Source organism: Colius striatus, chromosome 1 (assembly GCF_028858725.1).
Source record: "Colius striatus isolate bColStr4 chromosome 1, bColStr4.1.hap1, whole genome shotgun sequence".
Lineage (NCBI taxonomy): Eukaryota > Metazoa > Chordata > Aves > Coliiformes > Coliidae > Colius > Colius striatus.
Window position 1 is genome coordinate 59,492,931 of NC_084759.1, and position 27,777 is coordinate 59,520,707.

Sequence of the window (27,777 nt, forward strand, 5' to 3'; positions counted from 1 at the left end):
TTGCTCATAGACTGTGGGCAGGTCACAGAAGACTTTTCTAGAGGAGATGGAACCGAGCCAATATGGTCAGGTACTGTACATACAAATGGCTTGAATGTCTTTTAATATTTAGTCTTATTCTGCTCTTGTGGCTTATTTCATTTTGATGGCTGCTTTGGATGCTTTTGATTGTAAACAATTTGATTTTCAGGCCACAAGTAACCACACATATACAAACGTAGCTCTAAAGTAATTTATCCGAACTGAATGTATTCTAAAATTGTTGCAGTTTTAGCTTTGCAATTCAGAAGGTCTTTATTTCATGGCATCTATGTGTTTATTGTTACAAAACAGTGATTACCATGCAATCTGTAACAACAGTCCCAAAAATCAGGTGCCCAAGTAAATTTAAGCAGCTTTTTTTCAAAGAACTTTGAGTAAAGATTTTCAGTGTAATTGACATATAAAGCAAAAAAAAATACACATTTGTACTAAAAATTTACTTGATTGCTTCAGAGGTATAAGTTACCCACAGGGAAACAAAGTGTCTCTCTTATTCTTCAAAATACAGTCATCAGTGAGGCTGGACTACCCTTCCCATGCTGGTCTAACTGGAGCAGCCAAAACAGCCCCTGTAAAACAGGCAGAAGAGCAGCTCTTGAGGTAGAGCTCAGCTTGGGTGCTCCCTTGAAAATGCCACCCATGACCTTTTTTTTAATGAAGAATAAAACTTTTTTTTTTAAGTTTTATGGTTTTGCTTCTTAGTTTCATTCACCTGCTTTCGTGATGTTGTCTCCACTGCAGGGGCAGAGCTGATAAGAGGCAGCATATGAGCATGTACAGTGTGATTAACCCATTTTGTTTTTGCAGGTGCAGGCTGTGTGAGGCCACCAAAGGGATCCCAAGGCAAGCCAGGACTGCCAGGAGCCACAGGTAATATTTTGCCTTCACCTTTTTTTCTCACATACACTATGTTTTGAGGGAGATATTTTCCAGGTCAATTACAGTGGAACCTTTAGAAATGACAGTGGAGGACCGCGTTAGCTTGAAGCTGTCAGAGAGATCTAAGCTGCATGTAGGCATGGCTGCACCATTCCTGAGCTAATTCTGCCTTTGCTAATGAGTGTCAGCCATGAAACGAGAGAGAGGGACAAGCCATTTGCTATTCTTGTTGTCCAAGTAAGTGAGACCATACAGAGAGAGTCTTCAAGTTATTGGTAGAGAGTATATCAAACTTTCTCAGAGCTGACTGGACACCTTACAAGGAAAGTCTATGGGGCTCTGAGAGCAGAGTGATAAAAGTTTGCAATGGAGGACTGTGGCAGATCCTTCTTTCTATTCCTCTTCATGTGATAGTTTCATAGAATGGTAGGGGTTGGAAGGGACCTTTAGAGATCATCTAGTCCAACCCCCCTCCAGAAGCAGGTTCACCTAGATCAGGTCATAGGGCATCTTCAGCAAGTGTGAACCTAAAGTCTCAGTGTAATGGGCCAGGTCATCTGATGCAAGACAGTTGCACTGTTGGTAGCCACACACTCCTTCCTTGCAGAACTGGTCTACCCTAGCCCAGAGGGACCAGCTGGTGATCTTGGGACAAGGTCTGAAGGACTGTGTGAGGTGGAATTGAGAGAAACACAAGCAAGGTGTGCTAAGTGGTCATAATGATTGCCCTTGAAGAGGGACCCTCTGACCAGCACTGTAGTTCCTAGTATGTACTAGGACTAATAACACTGTATGTACTCCCGGCCTAAGCAATAAAGCTGTTCTTGAGTAAATCCTTCTTGTTAACAACTGGTAAAGGTAACAACAAAAACCAATAACTGTGTCCTTCAGAGTTTGGGAGAAATGTAAAATTCTTGATATACCTATTCCTATGCTCCTGTGATTTAGCCAAGATTTGTAAATTTTGAGGTCAAGTTTCTTCTGGAGTTTTGGGGTTTTTTTCCATCACAAGGTTTATTATGGCATATGGGGCTTCATGGAGTAACTTATCACAGACTAATGGATTTTAAAAGGGAGAATTTTATCTCCCTTGAAAGGTGATATGTATCTCTAACCTATATTTCCTTAGTCCTACTGTTGTAGTTTGTTGTTAGGACCAATGCTGATGAAGGTTTCTTTGCCATCTTTGTAATTTTTTTCAGAGTATGATGGAGTCTTTTTATAATTTCCTTCATATGAGTTTGAAGGATTTCCTTTCAGTAAATGCAATCATGTTTACCTCCTAGCTGTAAGACTTCTGGAACACAAGTGACACTGTTTTTGTGTGGTTTATACTCTTGGTTAACTATTTAACAAATCTTTTGCCATCTTTGTCAGCTTAAATGTTTTAGTAATTTTAAGATTTGGTTTGCATCCTTTCCTTCCGAAAACTGGAAAAGACCCCTTGCTGACTCCAGTGCAGAGCTGTGTTCATAGTCATCTTTCAACCTGAGGCAGTTCTGAAGCTGGAAACCTGAAGAGCTTGTTACCACAGCTACATGGGTCCAGTTTCCTGGAGCATTGTTCCAATACACATTCTCCAGACTGACACAAAAGCACCAACACTTTTTTCATTGCCTCCTTAGAGTGATATGGTTTTGTTCACAAGATTTCCTGCCCTCTTTTTAGCCAGGATGGAGCTCTGCTATAGACGACTAAGTCTGTCAGTGTTCTAGGTGCTGATGGCACTAGTATATCAAGCAAGTAGTCATCTTTATAATCTCACACCCTCATGTCCTTGTGTTCCTTTGAAATTCCTGGCAACGTAACACAGCCCACCCTAAGTTACATCCTGGTTATTCAGTACTGTCAAGACCTACATGATTGCTGTTGAGTAAAATGCTTGTTTCCTGTTTCAAACATACAGCTTAAATGCTTGCAAACAAAATATTAGTCTAAAATGAAAAATGTTCTTAGTACTGTTTGGTACAACGTGTTAACACCAGCTAACATGCTTTAATGAGTTACCAAAGTATGTGGTAAGCAGTGGTTGCATTCTCCATCTGCTGCCTTCTTTCTCTATCATGGCTTTTTAATTAGTGCAATACTGAACAGAGTGAATGAAAGTCAGTCATTACAGATGGGAAACCAGACCAAGAAGCACAATAGAATTTTTTACTGAGACCTGAAAGCCTAGGATTTTTGCTGTTAATTACTTTCTGAGAAGTTGTTGTTCATGCAAGAGAGAGAACAATAGTCCCGTATAGCACTGGAGAAATGCTATTCACACTGCTTTGGCTATTTATGTGCATCTTATTTGTGGCCTTTTTAAAGGTTTCCTTCTCCCATTCACAAACAACAGTTTAAAACTGCTTGGTTAAATAAGGGAAATTCAGAAAACTAAAGTGGGGGGAAAAAGTATCAAAAAGTCAAGTTATATCTCCCTTGGTATGTCATAGTTAGAGATGGAGAGAAACTTGCTTTAAAGTGTAATAAATACAGAAGTTGTAGTTCATGGCAATGCTAAGCAACAACACTTAAAATCTTAAAGCATGTTGCTGACCTTCAAGCCTGAGCTGGGAATTTAGAGTTCGAGGTGTTTGAGAGGGTAGGGAAACAAATCGTTCCACAGCAATTCTTTTCAAAGAGCTTTACCAAAATAAAAGCAAGGAAAGGAAAAAAAAAATGAATCCTATGAAATGCTTGTAGGTTTTGAGATGTTAAGTAACAGTAATATTTGCCCTTACCCAAATGTTAAATGCTCCATCACAACCAAGCGAGGTCTCATGTTATCTGTTAGGAGATAACACCAGCATGAGCCCACTTGCCAGAGGAACACTTTGGGAAGGCACAGCCCTTCCTTTTGCTGCTGTAGCTATAGACCTGTACTGTTACAAATATAGTAAGTAGGCTAGCTAATTTGTATTCAATTTCTAGGATGATTAGATCTAACCTTTAGCCTTACATTTCTGTTTCGTGGTTATCTAAGCCAGTGTGCTCTTGTTCTGTGATCAGTTTAGCAGGGAAGGGAAAAATTTGTTCTTCCTACAGCATCTCATCTGTACCCTTTTCTGTTGAGCATTCTTCTTTGATGTTGCCTTTTGACCTTAAGCTAAAAGCCTTAATTTACAAACCACTACAAGTTTCCAAAAGTCTGTGAAACTAAGATTTTCCCCCTAGTAGTTTCTGTATCATTGGTCTTTAAATCGGGTTAGTCCACGTTTGTAAGAGCATTTAGCTTAGATTTTTAGTCCATGTCTTGGGATCTTGAATGCTGCCAAAGAGCTACAGTGGAGTCCCGTTACATGTGAAAGAAAAGTTGTACCTTTGCCTCTGGAAACACATAATGATGATATTTACCACTACTTTTTCTTACATTATATGCATATTTCTGTTTTGTTTCTTGAGATCATACTTTCTTACTTTCTCTTATATAATATAGGTGCAAAAGGTGCAAGAGGATTCCCAGGTGATCCAGGTCCAGTGGGATACCCAGGGCTAAATGGTACAAGAGGTGATCCAGGTCGGGAAGGATTCCCAGGTCCTCCAGGTACCTTGAAATAATTAGTCACTCTATATATACTTCTGACCTCTTTACTACAGTAAAAAACCAACAAAACTTGATTCCATATATATTTTCACATATCTTCCCTTCTACATTCAAACATTAAACTATTATACAAACCCAGTACTTTTCAATTTCAAAAGGATTTCCTGCAACTTCTGCGATGACAAAAAGTAACATAGATGCCATCTGCTTTTTAGTGCAGAATTATAAATGTGACAGTAAAAATTCATGAAGTTCACATAGAAATAAATTCAATAACGAGATATTTCAGGTTCCAAATGGAATATACTCAGAATGATGATGCAGAAAGGAAGAAAATACTGCTATTAGTATTTCTATTTAAATCCTTCCAGCGTTAACATCAATTATACTGGAGCATTAGTATAAATTATACTGGACATATCAAATGCAAAGTACTAGCTGCTCACCTTTCCCATGGGCAACTGTGTTTCCAAACAGTGTTTTCAAGTGTTCAATGCCTGTCATATTTTATGCTAGTCTGTAATAGGTACAGATTAAATCCCAGGGCTTCTGTGTCTCTCCAGAGGTTCCAGAATGTCCAAGGCTCATCAATTAATTGCATGTATAGTTGATCTGTTCATAGATAGTATGTCAGATGAGCCTAAAATAGTTCCACTGCACACGCTTCTAAGCTGCAGTGAGTTTATTCATGATGATCAGTCAGTCCAGCAAGAGTTACTACCAGAAACTGCCACCTTCCTGTGGTTGAATAGGTTAATTCAGTCAGAAAAACACGCACTGAGGTGGTTTTTTTCTGTAGCACAGTTCAGAAGCCATTGATGCAACTTGGTTTAGAAGCTCTTTAGAGATTCTCTCCATCATATCCTAAATCCTCATAGATACCAAAGTGCTGTGAACTTTCCCAAATCAAGTGCCCAGGTGCTACTCAACCCTAAGGCAGGACACAACCGGAAAGGATTCTCTAGGCTTATCTATCAAAAAAAGAAAGAAGAGAGCTAGTGCCTGTCCTGGTCAACAGACAGGGATGCATTTTAAAACATGGGCAGTGTAGGGTAGGACCATGAACCTATATTTCCCCTGCAAAGCTATGCAAAGTGAGGGCTCCCATACCATCTGGCTCCCAGGCCATGGGACAGGCAACACACAGATCAATTTTCTACAGTCTTCCATGCTGTCTTTCACCAGTGCTGGGATTTAACTTCCAGTCCAGGTCCAGTCTACAAGAAGCCTTTCCATTGTCATTTGTAGTAACAAATTCACCTACAGAATGGAGGACAGGGATGGTGAGTGTCCTTCATCGAGAGCTTGAAATGATTGGCCCTTTGAGATGTGTGGGAAACAGCAACAGCAACAACCCATCTGTGCAACTCCCTCCAAGTCTTCCCAGATTACCACTATGCATTCACTCATTTATTGTTTCAGATTTCACTGCCTGAAATATCTTACCCCTGCTGCATATCAAACCAGGTTTTAGTGTACAAGTTCTTTTCCCTTTTAGAGCAAGATGTTTATAAAATGCTGTAACAGCTGTTTCAGAATAGTTGCACAGAAATAACTGTGCCTGAAGCTGTGGAGCTTTTCTCACCCAAGGCACTAGGCATCCTGAGGGGCCACCTGTAAGTTCTGCTAATTTCCACATTTGGCAAAATGTTCTTATGTTTGCTACCTGGTTTAAAAACATGTATATAACACTTGTTTGCCTTTACACGTTTCTGCTAAGAACTAGGGGAAATTAAAGTAATATAAAAGGTGTTACAACAGTGTGTCTAGGATTCAAACTCGTGGTTTGTAGTGAACCCTGTGATGCCTAGTCCTTGTTTTATTTTATAGGTTTTACTGGGCCCAGGGGAGACAGAGGCCCGAACGGTCTGCCTGGACTGCAGGGACACCCAGGCCTTACAGGGAAATCCGGTGCTCCAGGAGCAGCAGGACCAAAGGGCCTTCCTGGTGACATTATAGGAGCAGCAGCAGGTTCCCGAGGGGATATTGGGCTCCCTGGCTTCCCGGGTTTGAAAGGTGCACCAGGAGATCAAGGAATTCCAGGAGTTAGAGGTAACAGCTACTTCAAATAAAGACATGTTTGAGTAAGAGTGTGATGGAAGTGTAGACAAAATACAGAGAGTAATAAGAGACCATGTTGGAATGCATTGGACGTACTGATGACCCCAACCAGTGCTTAATGATCTCCTATCCCTTACCAATATACCTCAAATGTTTGCAATGTGCCTGGCTCCTTCAAACACCCTCTGGAGGTGTATTGCATACAGCCATCACTCCTTCACATTACACTGCCTGAAATCAGCTACAGTAGGATACCAGAGAAATGGATTTTGCTCATCTTTGTTGTGTTCAGCAGTACTGTTAATTTTTCCCACTGTAGTTAAGGGAATGGTGATGTCATTATTATCCTGACTTTTTACTTCCATGGCACATACTACTCAGGTCGTTTCCCACACCAGAAGATGTTTGGATAACACATGACTTTGCAGGATAGCACATTGCACTAGTGCAGAATTTGTAAATTTCAACCAACAGGACACAGTATTTGGTAAATGTTATTAAGCCATTTTACCTTGGACACTCAGGAACAAGGAAAAGACAACATTATACACTTACTTACAACTTCAGGATGTTCATTTTATTTCCTTATTTCACTGAGCTTATAAAACACACTAAATTCCCTGTAGAAAACAGAGATAACCACAGTTTATCTACAAAACCTGACTGTCCCTCTCTGAATTCTGTGGAGCAGAATTCCAAAGCACATAGGGGAATTAAGTATCCCCCTGCTACACAGTTTCAGTAGCATTTGGACACATAGTTAAATTTGCCCTGGTGAGACCTCTTCTGGAATCCTGTCTCCAGTTCTGGGCTCCTCAGCTCGAGAGGGACAGGGAACTTCTGGAGAGAGGCCAGCACAGGGCCACCAAGATGATCAGGGGACTGGAGCATCTTTCATACGAGGAAAGGCTGCGGGAACTGGGGCTGTTTAGTCTGGAGAAGAGGAGACTGAGGGGAGATCTTATTAACATTTACAAATATCTAAATGATGGGTGTCAGGATGTTGGGACATCCCTTTTTTCTATTGCAGCTAGCAACAGGACAAGGGGTAATGGGATGAAGCTGGAACACAAAAAGTTCCATTTAAAAATAAGAAAAAACTATTTCACTGTTCAGGTGAGGGAGCCCTGGCACAGGCTGCCCATGGAGGCTGTGGAGTCTCCTTCCTTGGAGGTCTTCAAGACCTGCCTGGACGCATTCCTATGCAACTTGATCTATGTTGACCTGCTTCTGCAGGGGGGTTGGACTAGATGATCTCTAAAGGACCCTTCCAACCCCTACCATTCTATGATTCTATGATATTTCTGACAGCTGATTACTCCCTTGCCCAGCTGTGGAAATGAAAAGGGAGTATTAATTGTGTGACTAGCTCAAATCAAGGAGGCGTATCGCAGGAACCTGATTTGGAGACTCAGTTTATGACTTCCAATACAATTTTTTTTTTTTTTTGAAAAAAAGAAAGTAAGAGCCTCTTCTCACATTAATTATTTGAAGTGAGGAGAGGTAGTTTCACCTTCAATAGAGCCCTGCAGTGAAGGAAAGGGATGAAGGCAGCTCTGTGGCACATGTCAAGTCTGAGAAAAGGCAGAAAACATCACTTAGCACCTCTGAAGAAGGGAAGAAATTGAAGGGAAAACACGGATTGAAAAGGGGGGAAAAAAAAGTGTGACTTTGTACCTTGTTCCTAAGCATTTCTGTAGAACTTGGTTTTCAGCAAGAACCAAAAATAAGTATAGTGAAAAGAAAAGGCATTACTAGTTTGTCTTGATTTATTTTACAGTTCTGACAGAATGGCTCCATAAAAAACATGTGAATTTTTCTGTGTGTCATATATTTTTAGTTTTATACTGAGTGGCTAGTGATTCCTTTATATAATCTATGCCACTTAAACTGGCTAAATCCAGTATTCTGTTGTTGACAAACTCAGCTTATGTGACCTCTGTTATAAGGCACACTTAATGACAGTCAAGCCAATGGACCTACACTGATGTAAAACCTGAATAAAGAGAAGCAGATCTGCTTGGCCTGGATTTTAAGCATCTCATACTTCTGAGGTGTTGTCCTGCTGCTTGTTCAATCTGAATGCAAAGCGGACGTTACCTTTTCAATCTTGACAGCCACTTTGCTCTTACATTGTAAAGGTGCCAGTGCACTAAGTCATGTGGAATTGGGACCTTTTTGCTTCAGAATTTGTATGAATGCTATGACAATGCCTTGTAATAACCTTGATTGAAAATTTCTGAACAAAACCACAAAACCAGATACACAATTATTTGGGTTGGAAGTGGAAGAGACCTGCTCCATCTATACCCACCTGGTGCCAAATTGTCCTTTTCATTTCAAAGAGCCAGCCAGTGTTTGAGATCAGTACTGTTAATGTCATTTATTTTAAAATCAAGGAGCAGTCTTTAAATTTGCTTTTCCTGTTGTCACTGAATTTTCAGGAGAAAACATGCCCTGAAAGACTAGTGCATACACAGAGGTGATATGTAATAGTAAGCTCTTTAGCTATTTATGCTCTCTAATGCATGGTTATGGTATTTTAGGAGCGGATGGTACCCCAGGTTTGCCAGGAGCTAAAGGAGATCCAGGACCCCAAGGTCTCCCTGGTTTGATGGGGTTGCCTGGAACACCAGGAACACGTGGATTCCCAGGGCCACCAGGAAACCCTGGGCCAGATGGCGGGCCTGGCTCCCAAGGACCTATTGGTGAGGAAGCATCACTGTCTTATGTCACTCCTGACATTTCTCTATGGCAGGGCAACTGTAAGATTTCCACAGAGGAAAGATAACCTTGGGCTTGTGACACATGCCATGTTTTGTTTCCTAGACAGGGAAATGACAGAAATAGTGCAGACACTGTGACTGCCAGTTATGCTGGTAGCATGGGTGGGAAGTAGGGGTCATGACGGTCCTCACTGACAGAGCTGCAATTTTTCCTTCTACAGCCACCTACCATGCAAGAGCAGAGCTTGCTGGTGGCAGACTGGGAGAAAGCAGCTACCAAATGGGAGCAATCTTATGGAAAAGGGGCTCAATTCTTAAAGAGGAGGAGGAGGTCCTGTTGGCAGCGGGTACAGAGCCAAGCTGTTAGTGAGACCAGTTTGCATTGTTGATCTGCTTTGTCTTTATAATAATTTTTGTAGCTCTTTGCTGAAAAAAAAATCCTAATTTCCCTCCTTCAACACAAAGCTGGTGGGACAGCAGTTCTCTCCTTGAACTACTTTGTGTGAAATCATCAGGTACATCCAAACACTTTTTAATCCCCTTGTTTGCGTGTTCACACGGCAGGTTCACCTGGTGCTAGGGGAGAAGATGGTGAGCAAGGTTTCCCTGGCCCCGTGGGCCTGAAAGGTCTGTCTGGTGACAAAGGTGAAATGGGTTACCCAGGATTACAAGGTATACCTGGAGCGACTGGTCCCCCTGGCATAAGCGGAATGGATGGCTTTCCAGGAGATAAAGGTGAGCTCAGGACAGCTGCTTTGAAAAAAGTAATGTTGCTTGAAGCTCTTCTGTGCTGAGATGAACAGGACACCTTCTCTGCTGGGCTATTTCTGTTCAGAACAAAAGAATTACAGTGCCTAATATATTCCAAAATTGCTGTCTGTTTTCCCCTGTGTTGTGCTTGACAAAAGGATAGCCTGTGACATGCAGCCCCATTTAGAAGAGCAATATCAGGTTTATTTCTCCTTTTAAAAAATATACAAGATTTACTGACTTCTGTCTCCAAAAGTCTCTCCCTTGTCTTAGATCCACTGGCTGTCAGTGAAATTAAAGAGATGTCTCCCAAAACCTTTCCTTTAAAGTTTTTTGAAGCTGGCAGTTGTGTACTAAGCAATGTCAGACATAAGACCTCAATGTTAACTTTTCCCAGGATACTAATCTTACTTTTAGAGGTGAGATTCTCACTTGTCAGCCACAAGAACGCTATGTATGCATAATGCAAGTTGTCTACACAGGGAGTTTCAACAGGACTGAACTCCATGTGAAGCCAAGATAAACACAAAGGAGTGGTGCATGTTAAAATTTCATCAGTTGGAAAGACAGGACTCTTTTCCTAGGAGAACTCTGGAGTACTCATCAGCTCTCATTTGAAAGGAACAAAGATTTGTTAGCATGACCATGCAAAACATTATCCTCTTGGTTAGAAAAGAGGGGTATGGGAATTTTTGGTGAGAACAGGCCAAGCAGTCCTAGACTCATGGTTTGTATCTCTACATGGGAAGAACAGGGTGACTAAAAATCTTGTGTGGAACTAGGTACCTCTCTCCACTTTATCTGTAGGAGAGGTGTTGAACTGATCTTTCAGAAGAAAACACTGTGTTCTGGTTATCTCTGCAACATCTCCCCTTGTCCAGTTCAGGCACTTCAGCGTACCCCTGCTCTTCTTTACCTCTCAGAGAGTTTGAGTGCCTGATCTAAAGCTGCAGATTGCCCTAGGCATCAAGGCACCCAAAAATAGGTCCTGCTGCACTGAAATTTTCATAACGTTTTAGTCACGGGCTGCTGGTTAACGTTTACTTCATTTACAGATATCCAAGTAAGTTAACAGTTCTCTTCCTCTTCTTCCTTCAAAGGCTTAAGAGGTTCACCTGGTGTTGATGGTTTCAAAGGCATGACAGGCCTAAAAGGAAGACCAGGCATCAAGGGGCTCAAAGGAGAATTTGGCTCGTTCGGGGCTCGAGGCGATAAAGGCTCCCAGGGTGCACGTGGCTTTAAAGGTATTTGCTTATGGGTGGGTTATGTTTGCTTTTCACATCTGGAGAAGTATTTTACAAGGACACAAAGATGAAGAAGACACATTTTTCACATGATAAATTTAGCTCAGACATTCCTCAGCCTGTTTCACACATGGGCCTCTGGATGAGAGGCATGGATTTTAGGCTCAGGGAAAGGTTACTTCTTTGTGAATCTTTACACGTTTCAGGTTGGAGACCTGAAAACTGTTCAGCTGAGCTCAGAGAGCGGCACCTCTGGGCATGTGCAGAACTCAACAGAGCCTTTTCCCAGGAGGCATAAGGTGTTTGGGGAAAAAAGATGCACTGTAAAGGTACTGAAATATTCAGAAAACCAGGCAATTAAGTAGTCAGAAACATAACAGTTGATATCATCATCATCAGTGAAATGAAAACCATTACTCGATCCTCTTTTCTTTGCATACAGTTATCTTAAAATACATCCTTTACCACATGGTCAAAAATGTTCTTTTTGGGGACACTGAGACAGGTAGTTAAGAAAAAAACAGTCTGTAATTCAAAGGTTGTAAAGTAGTGCTCCCAGTAACTCAGGGGAGCTCTGAGCAAATGGCAAGCCTCTGTGAGGAAAAGTATAAATGTACTTCTGGGTGAAGAAGTGTGAGACACTGCGTTATCAGAGGAGACAAGTATAGTGACTGGCCTGTCTCTGCATCCCACAAAGAACTAAAACAGTCATACAGCCTACTTGGGTCCCTTCTTCAGGATATTATTTACTGATGTCATCAGTAATAACCTTCAAATCAAGAAAAGGAACAAAATAACTGCTAACAAATCCAAACACTTTCACCCAAGGCTTTTTGACTGAGAGTTTCCCTTTGACTGGAACTAACCTACTTTTCTGTGCTTTCTTCAGTGTGCTTTTGAGGGTTTTTTTATAAGCAAATGATACCTAACTGGTATTCTGAGAGGTAAATTCTATATCACAGAAGAGCCTGGGTTCAGCTCCCACGGACTGTATGTACAAACGTTAAACTCAGTTTTCATGTTTTCTTATGTTTGACTGTTCCACTGACACGTTATATTGACACAGATAACTTTCTATGCAATTGGATTTTCCGTAGCTTGTGCAAGATTATCTTGTAATTCCTTTTTGCTAAATTCACTCTTCTGTTCAGTCTTTCCAACACAGTGCTGCTCACTAGCTTTTTGTAACATTGTTGGGGTTTTGTCCTTTTTAGGTGACCGTGGGGATCAAGGCCCTCCAGGAGAACCCCCAAAGCTCAAGCCAAGCATGATGATGGAAGTTAAGGGTGAAAAAGGAGATGCTGGAGAAAGGGGCACGAAGGGATTTTTTGGTTTAAAAGGTCAGTGGTCACAGCAAAACAAATGCAAGCACATTCAGTACTATCTATCAGTGTCTTTTCTCAGTTAAATTAAATATTCACCACTTTGATCCTCCCCATAGTCTCTGACAATGAACCCCTGAGCAGGAAAACACACAAGCAACTGTGTCAGCCTTGCTGGATTTAATAGGTTAATTCTTTGTTAATTTTCCACCTCCCCCTCTTGCAGGTAGCAAGGGAATGCCAGGCATTCCTGGGAAGACAGGAACTCCAGGGTCCCCTGGGCATCCCAGCTATGTGGCAGGTGCAAAAGGAGACATCGGTGCGAAAGGGCTGACGGGTCTGAAAGGGTATCCTGGCCCAGCTGGCTCTCCTGGCATCAGAGGCTTCCCTGGAAGCACAGGAGGCAGGGTGAGTCCTTATCCTTCTCTTTCTCCCAGTGGTACTGATGGTACCACTGACAAAAATTACTCACTGTCATCACTGTCACTCATCAAACAGTGATAGAGTCTAAGACTCTCAGCTCCTTGTGGGTAATTTGACCCCTCTGACTGCCAAATAAGCTAAACTGGAGGAAACAAACTCTTTACAAAAGGCCTGAGAATAGACTCACAGACATCATTTATTTAAGGGAGCCAAAACCTATGTTCCTTTCTCGGGTAGCTTTGCCCTTTTGACTTCAGTAGGACTTTTTCCTAACCAAGGACTGTGGGACTGTTGTGGTTTAACCCCATATGGCAACTAGGCACCAAACACCCACTCAGTCACTCACCAGCAGGACTGTGGGGAACAGAATTGGAAGGGTAAAAGTGAGAAAACTCATAACTTGAGAAAAGAACCGTTTAATAATTGAAATGAAATACAGTAAAATAGTAATAAAGAGAAACAAAACCCAAGAAAGACAAGTGATGCAAATGAAAACAATTGCCTGCCACCCACCAACCAATGCCCTGCCAGTCACTGAGAAGCAGCCCCCTCAGCCAACCTTTCCCCTAGTTTACTCAGTTTATTGCATGATGCCATATGGTGTGGGATATCCCTCTGGTCAGTTGGGGTCAGCTGGCCCAGCTGTGTCCTCTCCCAGTTTCTTGTGGCTCACCAGCCCACTTGCTGGCAGGACAGTAGGAGAAGCAGGAAAGGCCTTGACGGTGTATGAGCACTGCTCAGCAATGACTGAAACATATCTGCTATCAACACTGTTCTCAGTACAAATCCAAAACACAGCCCTATACTATAGCTACTATGAAGAAAATTAGCTCTGCCCCAGACAAAACCAGCACAACTCCTCACTACTGTATGTATGAAATAAGATGTTCTCAATTTGAAACTTGAGTCTTTTCAAGCATAAGTTGTTCCTTGGTTGTCCTGGTTTGGTTTAACTACTAGAAAAAAAAAATGCTAAATTTATTGGCCTTTTTTTCCAATATTTCCAAAGTGTTCTGCTTGGAAGGTTGACTAAATCCTCATCCTCACTAACTGATGCCCATTTTCAATCATATGATAGGGAGAAAAGGGTATTCCAGGAATTTCAGGACATTTGGGTACTCCTGGCTCACATGGTGAAATAGGTGAGTTTGTTTTCTTCTCTGAGCACTCTTTGTATTCATTACCCAGCAAATGCTCAACATAAGTTCTGAAGTTAAAAGAATCTTCAGACTTACGGTCTTTACAGAATGATACTGTAGATGTAGATGTGGGAGGCTGTGAAAAGGTTAATACTGTTGATTTCATGAAAGTGTCCATGGAAAATACATCTACGACACGGAGGGAAGCTGCTGTGGAGACTTCATGTTTTTCTTCCTTTCTTTAACTGATTCCTCTTTTATTCTAGAAAGGTAATAATTGCTGAATTTTGCCTCAGAAGTTGCAATTCCTTCAAAACAACAGGAAACTGTTTAAATTAAAGCCTCACCTCTCGTGTTTATTTTTGCTTGAAATAGGTGAGCGAGGAGATACTATAAACTTACCAGGAATGCCAGGACTTAAAGGGGAAGTTGGTGTGCCAGGCTTAACAGGTATTTATTTCACGGTTGCTCTGGATGTATTGCGTATACTAAAGTCCACAGAAGAAGGGAGGATGAGCTTACCAGGGTCTTTTGACAGCTGTTGAACCCATGCTGTCGTGACAGCTCATGAAGATGTCCATCTTTTCTTTATTGAAATGAGTATGTGCTACATTTACCTCTTCAACTGAAGGTACTATTATAGGAGTAAACATCAATCACATGCAACTCCATTAAACATGTCTGTATCATTTTTTTTGCCATTGATGAAAAAAGGAGCAGGATCAGGCTGTGATTATGGAAGATGAGATAGCAGAGTCAGGTTGATTGTGGATTGGGTTTGCCAGGCATCACATTAAAATTTCCCTGCAAGTGCAGCACACTCCTTGTCATATTCCACATAACTGGGGGGAGGTACTTGTAAAAACAAATGTAACGATGATTTGGCCAGTATGCTTGTAGACAACTGGTCATTCCCCCAGAATATGCAAGCACCCTGATAAGAAGAATGTTTTTATGTGGCAAGACCAGGACCCATTTTGTAGCCAACTTTGCAGTAAGCTTGTTAGCTTAGGGTACGAGGGAGAATATTAAACAATATACTGGTTTTGTGGATTTTCAGGCACAAGAGGAGGTTCAGGACAAAAAGGTGAAGGTGGTGATCCCGGTTTCCCTGGCATTGAAGGCCTCAAGGGCACACAGGGTGTCCCTGGATCTGTGGGACAGGAAGGTAAAATACTCTTTTTAACCCTCCAAAGAATAATACTGTTTACTTCCCTTGAAAGACAGTCATTAAGTTTTTTAATACATCAGTTACTCTGTAAGTTGTCAAAGAACGGTGAAAAAGCTGTTGGAACTCATGAGAGAACTTATTAAGAGAAAATTTCAAAAGCCTAACTCTGCTTTTTTATAGCAATTGTGTGTCCAGTCAAAGTGTTGTATTGCTGGCATACTCGGGTATTCTAATGCAGTCTCAATACTACAAGGAATTGAGCTTTTCAGTGCTCTTTTCTGTCATAAATAAAGTTAATATTCCCCCAGGACTGTTACTCATTATCCAACTGTACAAGAGTACTGGGGAACTGAAGTCAGCTTTGGCTCTGGCTGGATCATAAACTCAGAGCTTAAGGACACGTCCTCCTGCAGGAGGATCACCAAAGTACTCTTTCAGAACAGTTGCTCCACGTTTCTCATATAATTATAGGGCTTACAAACTCCAGACAGGACTGGAACAGTTTTGGTAGGTACCTCACTGGAAACAGTCCTTGTGCAGCCAACTTTCCAGTCAGAAAGGCAAATCAGATACAGCAGAAGCAGTAACAGAGGTTCACGTAAATGAAATTACTGGCAACGGAGGTAAAATTATCATTTTAATGGGAGGGGCCCACTGTATTTCTGAGGTCATCAGAAGCCTGGAGTTTGCAATGACTTGTTCTGTTGTGCCTTGCCTCTTCTACCTTTGCTCTCTTTAGTTTTCTTCCACTTGGATGCGCAGTGCAGTGTCACACAGTGGATTCATTGTTGCCTTCATTTTGCTACCTGAGACAACGAAGGCAGCAACATGTCCACTTTGTGGGCTATTGGTTTTAAGGATACTCACTAGCAATGATTCTTTGTTGTCACACAGGTTTGCCGGGACTGGTTGGTGCCCCAGGGCAGCAAGGAAGCCCTGGAACTCCTGGATTTCAAGGTGAAAAGGGAACTCCAGGCTGGCCTGGCTTACCAGGACAAGCAGGTATTCACAAAGCTGCAGCTATTCAGATACTTTTGTGTCAGCACTTGCTGGTGTTCCTTTGGGGTGAAGAAGAAAAAAAGGGGCTTTTTGCAGTTCAGAGTGGGAGGGTTCCCTCCGTCTAGTGAACATTTATTCTTTATGAAGTCCAGGTGATTTAACAAAGACCCACATGGTTGCTTTCTGATTCATGGCTTCTGGATTAGTGTCTACAGAGCTCCCTTTAACTTACTGACAATCTCCCTCAACCAGGAAAGCATTTTTCAGGAAAAGTTTTTGTTTTTCATGACAACTGGGAAGAAAAAAGCAAAAATTACTTAAAATGCAGTGGGAGTAGTGATACACAGTATTAGAATATTATATCATGGCATTAGGTGGCAAACAATGTACTTGTCCCACACCATCATCAGAAACTGCTAACTGGTTTAATGTCTGGTTTTAGGGATAAATGACTTAGGGCTCAGACAGAATTCTGCTATCAAAATACAGACGATAGTTTAAAGTGAAGCTGTTTGTGTCACAGGATACAGCATCTCGTTAGTTGCCACCTGCTTCCTTTATCTATTAAGTGAGCCTTTTCTTGCATTACAGACGGAAATTGCCCTGCTCTTAGTTAAGATTCATCTATCTGGATCTGCATCAAATCTAAGTTATTATGGTTGTGAAGGCTGCCTTTGAAGATAGGGAAGAGGGAGACAGGCACTTATTTTTGTGAAAGTTGATTTGTCCTCCAGAGATCTGGATTAGAGATGTCTCTGCCTAGCTTTAACATCATGCCCAACACTTTAACAGATACAAACAAGTGGGGCAATTTTTACCTGTAGCAGTAGCAGGAGCTATTAGACATTTTGTTAGGGGTTTGTTGGTGGTTTTTAAACGACACTGAGTTAATTTCTCTTGAAGAGAGCTTCATTATAATCACATTTAGAGCCTACAATTATGCTCTAATTGTCTTGGTTTGAGGATTTTGGAAAACTAAATGGCTATTAGCAAAATCGTGGCAGCAAGACTGGAACTAATGGCATGCTACCAGACAGATCAGAGATATTTAGGGGGAAAAAAACCAACCCTTGTAGTGAGTTTATTGGACAATAGCAACATTTGCCAATCAAAAAACCACAGTGTGGTGTATTTCATAATAAGCTTATTGTAGTGAATCAATTTGCATATAATACACAAGATTTTAACACAGAATAATGTTTATTCAAGCACTTGATTTTTTGCCTGGGAATACAAACTCATAGGAGCTGTTATGATAATCATGAATGTCATTTTAAAACAGGCTTGCCTGGCTTAAGAGGAATCGGTGGACTGCATGGTTTACCAGGCACTAAAGGCTTACCAGGGTCACCAGGTAAGTGAGATTCTTGTTCTGCCTGTTGATAGGCACAGCATTGTGTTGGCTTCAAGTTTGGTCAGTGAGATCTTTGCAATGGGACATTTTTAACTGTGCCATCCAAAGCCCAGTGTGGAATTTGCTTCATTATTGTGAGCCCTGGCAAACAACTTTACACACAACGTGCTGCCACACAGATGGATTAGAACACAACTTCAAATCATAGTTTCTTTCCTCTTATCCAGTTAAAGCCTCCAGGTCCTTTTTTTCCCCATTGTGAGCCATTTTTCCAATGAGCCATTACATACTTGTGCGCTTAATAAATCCACATGCTCTATAAATATAAGTTATCATGCTGATACACTGTTACATGCCACAATTTCTCAGCTTTTGTCTTCCTTTTGAACAACTCCACAACAGGTCCAGATGGCTACGGCCCTGCAGGTTTCCCAGGTGGAGTGGGTGACAAAGGCGAAGCAGGAGAGCCTAGCAGAGTTCAAGGCAGCCGAGGACCCCCGGGACAGAAGGGAGACAGAGGAGTTCCAGGTTTGTGTGCTGGAGAAGGGGACCTTATTATTTGTTTCAGATGTGGGTGTTAATAGGTGTCACAAAATGCAGTATGTTATATGGAGTGCTCCTGATGTGTGGAAGGTCACTGTTTGGAGTTAGTGCTGCAGTTCAGCCTGTCCTTGCTCAGAAACAGCAATGTTTATTGCCCCATGCTGAACAAGCCAGCCCCTCCAAGACAACCTGTCTCTTTCCTCATGGCAACAGCATCAGGTAGCATCCACTGAGCTGAGCATGCTGCAAATGCCAGAGGCTATTCTCAGCCATCAGCTCCAAAAGTATTTATAATAAGATCACAGTTACACAAACATTGTGGCTCCTCTCTCTGGACATCTCTCTCTCTCCAGAGACCTCTCTCTCCAGAGACCTCTCTCTCTCTCTCTCCAGAGACCTCTCTCTCTCTCTAGAGATCTCTCTCTAGATCTCTCTCTCTCAGATCTTTCTCTCTAGATATCTCTCTCTCTCAGATCTCTCTCCCTCTCTCTCTTTCTCTCTTGTTGGAAATCCATCAATTTTGCCTTCCTTCTGAATGCCTCACTGTCCATCAGTGTGTGATTGTCCTGCTGCTCCCTCCTCGGTTCTATTCCCATGCTCGGTGCTACTGGCACCATCACCCCTCACTGCTCCTGCAACATAAGGGTACAGCAGTACCATTCAAACCCACTTTGTAGTGGGCTGTGCTTACCTCACCATAGTTCACTGTCTACCTCTTCCATCAGGGAGCCACCAGACTGACATTATGGATTAATAAACTAATTAAAGGGGGAGAGAGGTGAAAGTTTTGCACTATTTTGTCTCTGAAAGGATGGATTAAGGACTAGCATAGATATCAAATCTTACTGCCTTTGCTTACTTGGTTCAATGGCTTAATCCTATTCTTTTGTCTTAGGCTTTGTTGTTACTAGCGTGCTGTGCCATCTCAAACACCATTCACAGATTTATCACCAAGCCCTGGAAGAAAGAGCTATTTCACTTATTCATGTTTGTCAGAATTAAATATTGTTAATTTTTTTTTAATGGATAAACAAAAGGGGCTTTGTTGCTTCCCAACAAATTGAACCTGCTGAAAAGAATAATCTGTCATTGGTAGGCCACATTTTTGGCTGTTTAACAGTTTTCATTTTCTTGTGTTCAAACTTTTGGTCTTAACTGACTCCAAAACCCCCTTAGTGTCTGTGACCCCTGACTCTGCTGGGCACAGAAGAATAAAGCCACCTACTTTTTCTGCTTCAATGTAGATAGGATATTTTGATTACTTCTTATCTTGAAATAACATGTTACCTGGCAGACACAAGATTATTGGCATTCCACACAGTGAGGTGTAATTAGCTATCCAGAGAGCTTTAGCACAGAACTAGTAATTGACTCTTTCACAAAAAGCCTCCACAACATCATCTGAAAAAAACAAAACAAAAATCAGTGGGAACTGCAGGTGTTTCCATTTTGAAAATTCTATTTTTTTTATACTTAGATCTAAGGTAATAAATCCTTATAATTGCAACTGTACAATTTTGTTGCACTACTGATTATTTTTCTCTTCCTTTCAGGAATCCAAGGACCCTTTGGCATTCCGGGGCAGGATGGTTTTCCAGGGCCTCCTGGGATTTCAAATATATCAGGATATCCTGGTGATAAAGGCTCCCCAGGTCTAGATGGAGTGCCAGGTATATCCCCTCAGACAACAATAAAATATGAAGTATAAGTTTGTGCTCTCAGACAATAATGAAAGCTTAAATACTGGGTTGTGCACTAAAGTGCATGAGTAATTGTTGGACAGGCTAATGGTCTTCAAGACCCGCCTGGACATGTTCCTATGCGACCTGATCTAAGTGAACCTGATTCTGCAGGAGTTTGGACTAGATGATCTCTAAAGGTCCCTTCCAACCCCTACCATTCTATGATTCTATGAATAGGGACACAATCTCTTGAAAGCAAAAAGCAGTTCCTTCAGGTTGTCCCGATTGAAGGGTTTGATTTGCATGCAAATAACAGATTTAGTCTAGAGAAGAGGAGACTGAGGGGAGATCTTATTAACATTTATAAATATCTAAAGGGTGGGTATCAAGAGGTTGGGACATCCCTTTTTTCTACAGTAGCTAGCAACAGGACAAGGGGCAATGGGATGAAGCTGGAACACAAAAAGTTCCACTTAAATATAAGAAAAAACTATTTCACTGTTCAGGTGAGGGAGCCCTGGCACAGGCTGCCCAGAGGGGTTGTGAAGTCTTCTTCCTTGGAGGTCTTCAAGACCCACCTGGACATGTTCCTATGTGACCTGATCTAGGTGAACCTGCTTCTGCAGGGGGGTTGGACTAGATGATCTCTAAAGGTCCCTTCCAACCCCTACTATTCTGTGATTCTATGATTTAATCATCCAGCATTCTCTTAACAGCTTTCAGAAGCATTATGCTAATATTGAGCTTTAAAGTCTGAGGTCCATGGCAGACTTGCAAGTCTAAGGAATGTCTTCATCATTTACAAAATTTACCAATGCAAAGCTACCATGCAAACTCAGTTACACTGGGAAGCATCAACTCTTCTCTCTCAAGGTCCATGCTATGATCCTTCCTCTCTCACACATATGAAAGAGACATTCTGTGTGTGTCTCTATATTTAGAGGCTGATATACCCGTTGCCTATTGGACTGCACAATCATTTCACACCCTAGTGCTACCGCAGAGAGCTTGTAGCAGAAGTTGCAGGTGTCCCACTGTCGTCTTTATATGATGCATGTAAACTTTTATGGAAACTAGACAAAAACTTAAAACAGGCAAACCCTCCAAATACTCAGGTTTCCAAATGGAAAGAGAACGTTACTTGGCCTAACTCTGAGTACTGATTCCCACTCCTGAGTCAGCCATTGGATAGAAAAGTGAAAACAGAAGCAGTCAGGAGAGTGGTAACAGGAAACACCATCTCCCAGCCAAAACAGTGAAACAGGCATGGCTGCCTCACACTTGGCCACATGCATCTTGCATTCATACCCACACAAGGTCCAACTTCAACTAACAGCTCAAGAGGTACCCCACACAAAAATCCCTAGTTAGTAAGTCTCTCGCTACTCAGAAACAAGGTCCTAATGTCTTCTTAGGGAGCAAAGACAACTGAAGAGAAACCTGCCGGGTTTCTCTTCGGGCAGTATGCAATGCTGGAAAAAGAAGCTGTTCCCATAATTCCCCAGACAGCCTGAAGTAGTTATTTGCATCCAGATGTTCAGCTGAAGCACTGAGAAACACAGAACAGTAAGTCCTTGGCTTATATAACACCTGGCACTGAGTCAGGTACTCGCTGCTCTCTGATTTCTCTACTTATTGGAGAACTTTGGATGAAGCTGGAAGGCACCTAGTGAAGTGGGGCATTTGGTGGGGCAGGAATAGCTCATTGAAGTCTGTATTCTCAGCAGGCACACCACTTCTGCTCAAGTCTTGCTTGAGACAACACTGTGCTTTGTGGGAGCTTCACACTATAATTCCTCTGCCACTGCAGCAGAAGGGTGTGCCAACCTGACAGCAGGAGCAGAACTGCTGAATAAATCCATTGCAAGGCCAAGAATTAGCCCTCCAGTTGAATCAAGGAAACAAATCATGATGGGATGCAATTAGATAGTACTGTTATTTTCCTCTGTGCCCAGATCTGAAGTATAAACAGATTACAACCTGTTTGTGCTCTAAACAGGCTATCCAGGACAACAGGGGCAACCTGGAATACCAGCTCCACCAGGAAGCAAAGGAGAAAGTGGACAACCAGGTGTAAGTGGAGAATTTGGCCCAAAAGGAAGTAGAGGTGATCCTGGATTAACAGGGAGACCTGGCATTCCTGGGTACCCTGGACCAAAAGGTAACAATGGGAAACTCTGACCTTGCCCAGGGGCAGGGGAACCTCTTGTGCTACAGCAGCTTTAATAACATGACTTTTGCACTTAGTTTATCTGGGTTGAAATGCAGTAATGTCACCTGTCATCTTGCATTAAAGGTCGTAAAGGTGAACAAGGTGTCATCGGCTTTATGGGCACAGGAGGATTTCCAGGTGATTTAGGACCAATTGGACCCAAGGGGGACAGAGGAGTAACTGGTGAGTAAGGGCAGTAAGGTGCATGACTAAGCTACTCATTTGGCAGCTCCACAGAGCTGATCTAACAAGACCTGCTTTGAGCAGGAGGTTGGGCTACATGACCTCTGGAGTCCCCTCCAACCTGCATGAGTCTGTGTGTGACCCCTGGCAAATTCCATTGGACTGATGCCTGAATTGAATATGGGCAGTCAACTTTTTTGCTTTATGAATTTATTTTGCATGAGGTGCCAGCTCCAAAATCAGAGCCAATTGCAGAGCTTAACAAAAGAATTGCTGATCTAATCCTCCAGAGTAGATGTACCATATATTTAGAAATATCTTTAAAATCCTTCAGTCCATCTGTAGCATCATGTATTTGTCTTTCCCAAAGCCCACCAAAAAATAGTGCTGCACCTCAGAGAGCTGCTGGCTGTTCGGGGAAGCTTCCCAGCTTCCTGTTCATAAGTGAGGGAGCAGTAGCATCATTAATTTCCTTCTGCTTCTCTGTTTGTTGTCCAAAAGAAGACAATCCCCTTACTCACACACGTTCCCCAGATATAATAAATAGAGCTGCCATACCCAAGGCGGTGAGTTGCAGACCACAGTCCCTCTCTCACACATGCAGCCAAGTAACAGCAACATAGCTGTGGATAAAATCACATTAAGGAAAGTAGAGGGGTTTAAAAATCAAACTGTCTCATCTGGCTTCGTATCACAGGCTTTCAAGGCCCTCCAGGCTCTCCTGGGCTGGCCCCGACTCCTCCAAGGCTGGTTGCTGAGCAGGGTTCACCAGGTCCTCGTGGAAATATAGGACCTCAAGGAAGCCCAGGTGACACAGGACCTCAGGGTCCACCAGGAGATCCAGGTAGGAATCGCACGCTCAAGAGTGAAAGCTCAGTTTTCCTTAGCAGAGTGAGGCCACCGGAGCACTGCTTTGGCTCTCTCCTACTTGAAATTCTCTTCAGTCAGAAAGAAGAGCCAAATTTTGGTCTTTCAAAGCTAGGGCTTGGCTTTCCTCCTCCTCCTAGCATTCAGAACATAAGTAAAATAGGGGAAAACGTCAACAATGCTGACAGAGCCAAAGCAACGTCAGATATGGATCTCATTTATGCCAAGACTGAAACGTCTTTGGTGGAAAATGGTGCACATCCCTGTGGGTGTGCTGCCAGACCAGGGAACCTAGTGCTGGTGCTGTATGGACCCGATGCAGAGCACCTCTTGCTGTGCACCTCCTCAGAGATGTGTGGTGGTAGCAAGAGTGAAAGATTAGGGCTGTGGGGCTCAGGTAATCTTGACCCCAGCAACTTTTTCCAATGAAGTTGGTGCTCTTTGCCTGAGTAAGAGCCACAGGATCATGCCTTTAGCGTAAATTGGTGGACCCGGCCGATAGGACCAAACATTGCGTGTTAACCAAGTGCGTGTAGCATGTTGAGATCTCTGCAGTCACTGTGCTTATAACTGTTTGTTGGTGCAAGGTTTCAGAGGCTCACCCGGACAGCCAGGACTCCAGGGCAGGGGTGGCATTCCAGCTCCTCCCGGCTTCAGAGGTGAACAAGGAGCAGCAGGGTTTCAGGGTCCGGTGGGATTTGAAGGTAAGGGATATTGCACAGCACTTCTTCCCTCTGTCCTGTTTCACTGCCATAAAGTGTTCTGTAGTGACTACATCACTGCATGGGGAGGAGGGAAGGAGCGAGAAAGTTTCTGTCTTCAAGGCTTCTTGCACAAGGGACTACTAACTAACTTTTAACAGTTATCTTAAAGCAATATGTTTTGAATACATTTTGACAGAGGTGGATGTCACCACCACTCACATCAGTGAGTTTGTTTCAATCTGAGTGTATTTCTATATTGTATTTCTCTTGAGTATTTCAAACCAGACTTTTACTAACACTTAAATTCATGGAAATAAACAGTTGGGTAGGTGATATTTGGATAGGTCAGGTTTAAGGGAACATATTTGTACAAGAAATACCTGTGTCCTTAGCCAAACAAATTGCAGAACGATTGCTATCTTAATTAGCTGTGTACATAGAGACAGTTTTAACGTGGTAAATTCGAGCAATTCAAAAACCACCGGTGCATCTTGGACAAAGGAAACATTTTTAAGGGAAAAAAATGCTCATCTGTATTGTATGGATTACACTCAAATTTATCAGAACTTTAGATGTGACTTTCCCTGGCTCTGATAGTGAAATACATCATCTTAGAAACCAGGGAGCATGATCCAGCCTTGATCTACTTCAAAAGCAACTGCTGTAATCCTAGAACTACAGCTTTTTTAACAATTACCAACCATAAGAACAGGTATCACACAATTCAGCTTTGTCGGTCAGCAGCTTAGTTGGAATACTAGCTAGCATCAGAGCTATTTGTGGGAGCACAAACTAAGTTGTATTATATCTTTTATCCCCTGTCTTCTAAGGTCAGCCAGGCCGCCCTGGTAGCCCCGGACTACCAGGCATGCCGGGTCGCAGCGTTAGCATGGGCTACCTGCTGGTGAAGCACAGCCAGTCTGATCAAGAGCCGATGTGCCCAGTTGGCATGAACAAACTCTGGAGTGGATACAGCCTACTGTACTTTGAAGGCCAAGAGAAAGCACACAACCAGGATTTAGGTAGGTGCAGGTACTGCTGACAGTAGCCTCAATTCCATCTCAAAGGCTGGAAAGAATACCACCAAAAAAAACCCAAAGCAAGAATTTAGAGAAAGCTGGGAGTTCAGCAAGCAGGCTTAGGAAATGCCAAAATAAGAAGACAGAAACTGTTTATCTGCATAGAGTGCCCCTGAGAGAGCTCCTGCAAGTCATTGGTGTTGTTCAAGGTAACCTTTAAGCCGGTGAAACATTCTGGACCACAGGGTTTTTACTGCCATGTGCTTCTGAAGGAGCAGGAAACTGAAAATGTGCATTATCTGCTGTGAGAACAACTGCTATCATTTCTTCTTCACTTTGGTTTTTTTTTTCTTCTTCTTTTTTTAATAGGGCTGGCTGGCTCATGTTTGGCTCGTTTCAGCACTATGCCATTCCTCTACTGTAACCCTGGGGATATTTGTTATTACGCAAGTCGAAATGATAAATCTTACTGGCTCTCAACTACAGCGCCTCTTCCAATGATGCCTGTGGCAGAAGAAGACATTAAGCCTTATATCAGTCGCTGCTCGGTTTGTGAGGCCCCAGCTGTGGCAATTGCTGTCCACAGCCAAGAAGCTTCTATTCCTCACTGCCCTGAAGGCTGGCGCAGTTTGTGGATCGGATATTCCTTCCTTATGGTATTTGTTCTCCAGTGTCACATTCTGTGCAGCACCAGGTTCTCAGTTTGAGTCTTAGATGCTAGGGAGGCTGCTCTGTTTTAGAGCCAGTAAATACCAAAACCATGCATCGTACTGGGGAGTCAGAACTATAAAACTAGTTTCTAGGAAGTAGAAGAGGAGAAACACAATTTCTGTGAATTGCAGGGAAAATTGCCTCTTGTCAGAACAGCAGCTGGAGCCCTTACTTTATGTACAAAGTAGTGCTTTGGAGCAGAACACAGGGACAGCTGTGGGTTAACAAACAAGAATTGCACTGAGGTGCAACAGTAGCCTACAAAAGCATTTTCACAGCTAAAGATTGGGAGTTACTTGTGTCAGAAGAAGCTGAACTTAAAGAAAAAGCAACCCAACCAGAAAACTTTTCTCCTTCTTTTGGAAACTTAAAATCATTGATGTTTGGTTGAAGAGTTAGAAGCCAATTTCTTTCTTCTAGTCTGGAAAGACAGCCTCCTGTGGCTTTTTAAAATTAAACCTCAGTGTTGTATCAGAGTTGAGCTGCATATCCCATGGCTTATAGGGGCTCTTGGATCTCTCAGATCTTGCAGTCTTGTAATTAGGTGTGCAATGGAAGCTTCTCTTGCTAGACTCTACAGATCACGTAAGCACTGGAGGGCTTCCCATGGCAAAGAGCAGATGATCTGAAAGACACTCATTTTTCTGACTTGCTTGATTTACACAGTTGTCCAAAGCTGCAACAGTCTGCCTGTGTTAGCTTGGTAAAGACAGGACTGAATGTAAACAAGGTTTGGGAAAACAGTGAAATTTCTCTAACAGAAAAGGTCATGGAAGAACAATAGGCAGTCCTTACCTGCAAACCATTTGTTTATAAAAAGCAGAAAAATATTAACTTCTCCAGAAAATAAAGGGAAAGTTGGTATTTTTCACCTAGTGACAGAAACAAAAAAATCAAAAAAGCTTTGAGAGGGCAGGTCAGATTTCTGGCCCACCCTATGTTTGACCTTTCTATAAAAAGCCCTGATACTAATCTCATAGTTACTTCACAAGAATTCCAAGGATTAAATAAATGTTTGCAAAGCCTTGTGTAAACACTGAGCATTGTTAAGAGCAATGTTGTCACCTTAGCAAGAACCTTTTGCCAGGATCAAGTCTGCCAGCACCAGGGAACACACAGTGAGAAGTGTTCACATTTTCCCAGCTAGCATTGAGAGCAAATGAAGTGTTTGGTATACACATTTTTGTTTCTCAGGCAGATGGAAGTAGTACAGCACACTTGTGGTTATCCCAGAGTACATATTGGGGTTTTGTCACCTCCTTCCCCTGAGTAGGGTACAATCATGAAGGGAATCATCATGGATTCCAGCCCAGACATTTCATAGAGCAAGCACACTCCATTATCATGCATCCTGTAAAGGCAGAATGGCATAGCTGTTGACAAAGGATGAAGGGCCATGGCCAGCACAAGGAGACATAGACATAGAGTTGGAGCTTGTACACTGAGCATAGGAATATCAGAGGCTGTCAGGATGATCTGCTCCTAAGCCATGTACAGTTTTTACTCATTGCTTTCCAGCCTTAAAGCTGTAAAAAAAAAACCTGCTTCTTACCAACTTTGTTGTTGCAGAGAGGATGCTAGAAGGGTTTTGCTCCTGACCCTCAGAGCTTGGCAAATCTGTAAGACAGCTGGTAGGCTGCAGCTTTGGGGTTTGTGGGGAGGGAGGTGGTGGTTTGATGGGGTTATTTTAAACTCTCTGAACCTCATCAACATGTAACACCAGGCAGAGGTCAGAGTCCTTTACTCTGGTAAAAGGTGGCCACTTCTGTTACTCATTTCTATGAACGCAGCTGGCCCCTCACAGCATAAACCAAGACAGTTACAGCTTGCACTTTGCTAGATTGGTGTTTACTGAGATATGGGCAGGCAATAATGTGCCCAGATTTCTCCCTACATTTACAAAACTGTTTGGCAACTTTATTTTCCACCTGCTTGCTTTTATATTGCAAATTCCTTCAGTTTTTAACAGAAATTTAAACAGCTTCACTTAAAAATGCAGATGCACAGCTCTTAAAAGGACAGAGGAATTGCCTGTTTAGTTAGCAATCCTTCTGAGAGAGGAAAAGTAACATTCAGTTCATCACCACAGTATGTGTCAAAGGTAACAGGTGAGTGGTGTAAAGATGCATGATTTTGGGGTAATTTGTTGTCAAAGAATAGGCCCTAGAGGGAACTAGTCATTTGTATAGAAGCTAATTTTGTTTCCACAGTGCTCCT

At 42.3% G+C, this 27,777-nt stretch overlaps 1 protein-coding gene across 3 annotated transcripts in view; it reads left to right on the forward strand.

Annotated features, from left to right (window-relative positions):
* COL4A2 (collagen type IV alpha 2 chain) overlaps nt 1-27,777 on the forward strand; it is a 147,116-nt gene that overhangs the window by 117,141 nt on the left and 2,198 nt on the right. For all 3 annotated transcript variants that reach the window (XM_061996583.1, XM_061996593.1, XM_061996601.1), the window contains exons 26-47: nt 11-70; nt 850-912; nt 4,343-4,450; nt 6,281-6,502; nt 9,058-9,219; nt 9,802-9,972; nt 11,088-11,231; nt 12,446-12,571; nt 12,780-12,961; nt 14,055-14,118; nt 14,491-14,565; nt 15,176-15,283; nt 16,181-16,288; nt 17,568-17,639; nt 18,042-18,167; nt 19,736-19,852; nt 21,864-22,025; nt 22,161-22,259; nt 22,957-23,103; nt 23,714-23,830; nt 24,661-24,852; nt 25,219-25,505. In XM_061996583.1, the coding sequence (XP_061852567.1) occupies nt 11-70; nt 850-912; nt 4,343-4,450; nt 6,281-6,502; nt 9,058-9,219; nt 9,802-9,972; nt 11,088-11,231; nt 12,446-12,571; nt 12,780-12,961; nt 14,055-14,118; nt 14,491-14,565; nt 15,176-15,283; nt 16,181-16,288; nt 17,568-17,639; nt 18,042-18,167; nt 19,736-19,852; nt 21,864-22,025; nt 22,161-22,259; nt 22,957-23,103; nt 23,714-23,830; nt 24,661-24,852; nt 25,219-25,505 (2,912 nt within the window). The remainder of the gene's footprint in view (nt 1-10; nt 71-849; nt 913-4,342; nt 4,451-6,280; nt 6,503-9,057; nt 9,220-9,801; nt 9,973-11,087; nt 11,232-12,445; nt 12,572-12,779; nt 12,962-14,054; nt 14,119-14,490; nt 14,566-15,175; nt 15,284-16,180; nt 16,289-17,567; nt 17,640-18,041; nt 18,168-19,735; nt 19,853-21,863; nt 22,026-22,160; nt 22,260-22,956; nt 23,104-23,713; nt 23,831-24,660; nt 24,853-25,218; nt 25,506-27,777) is intronic.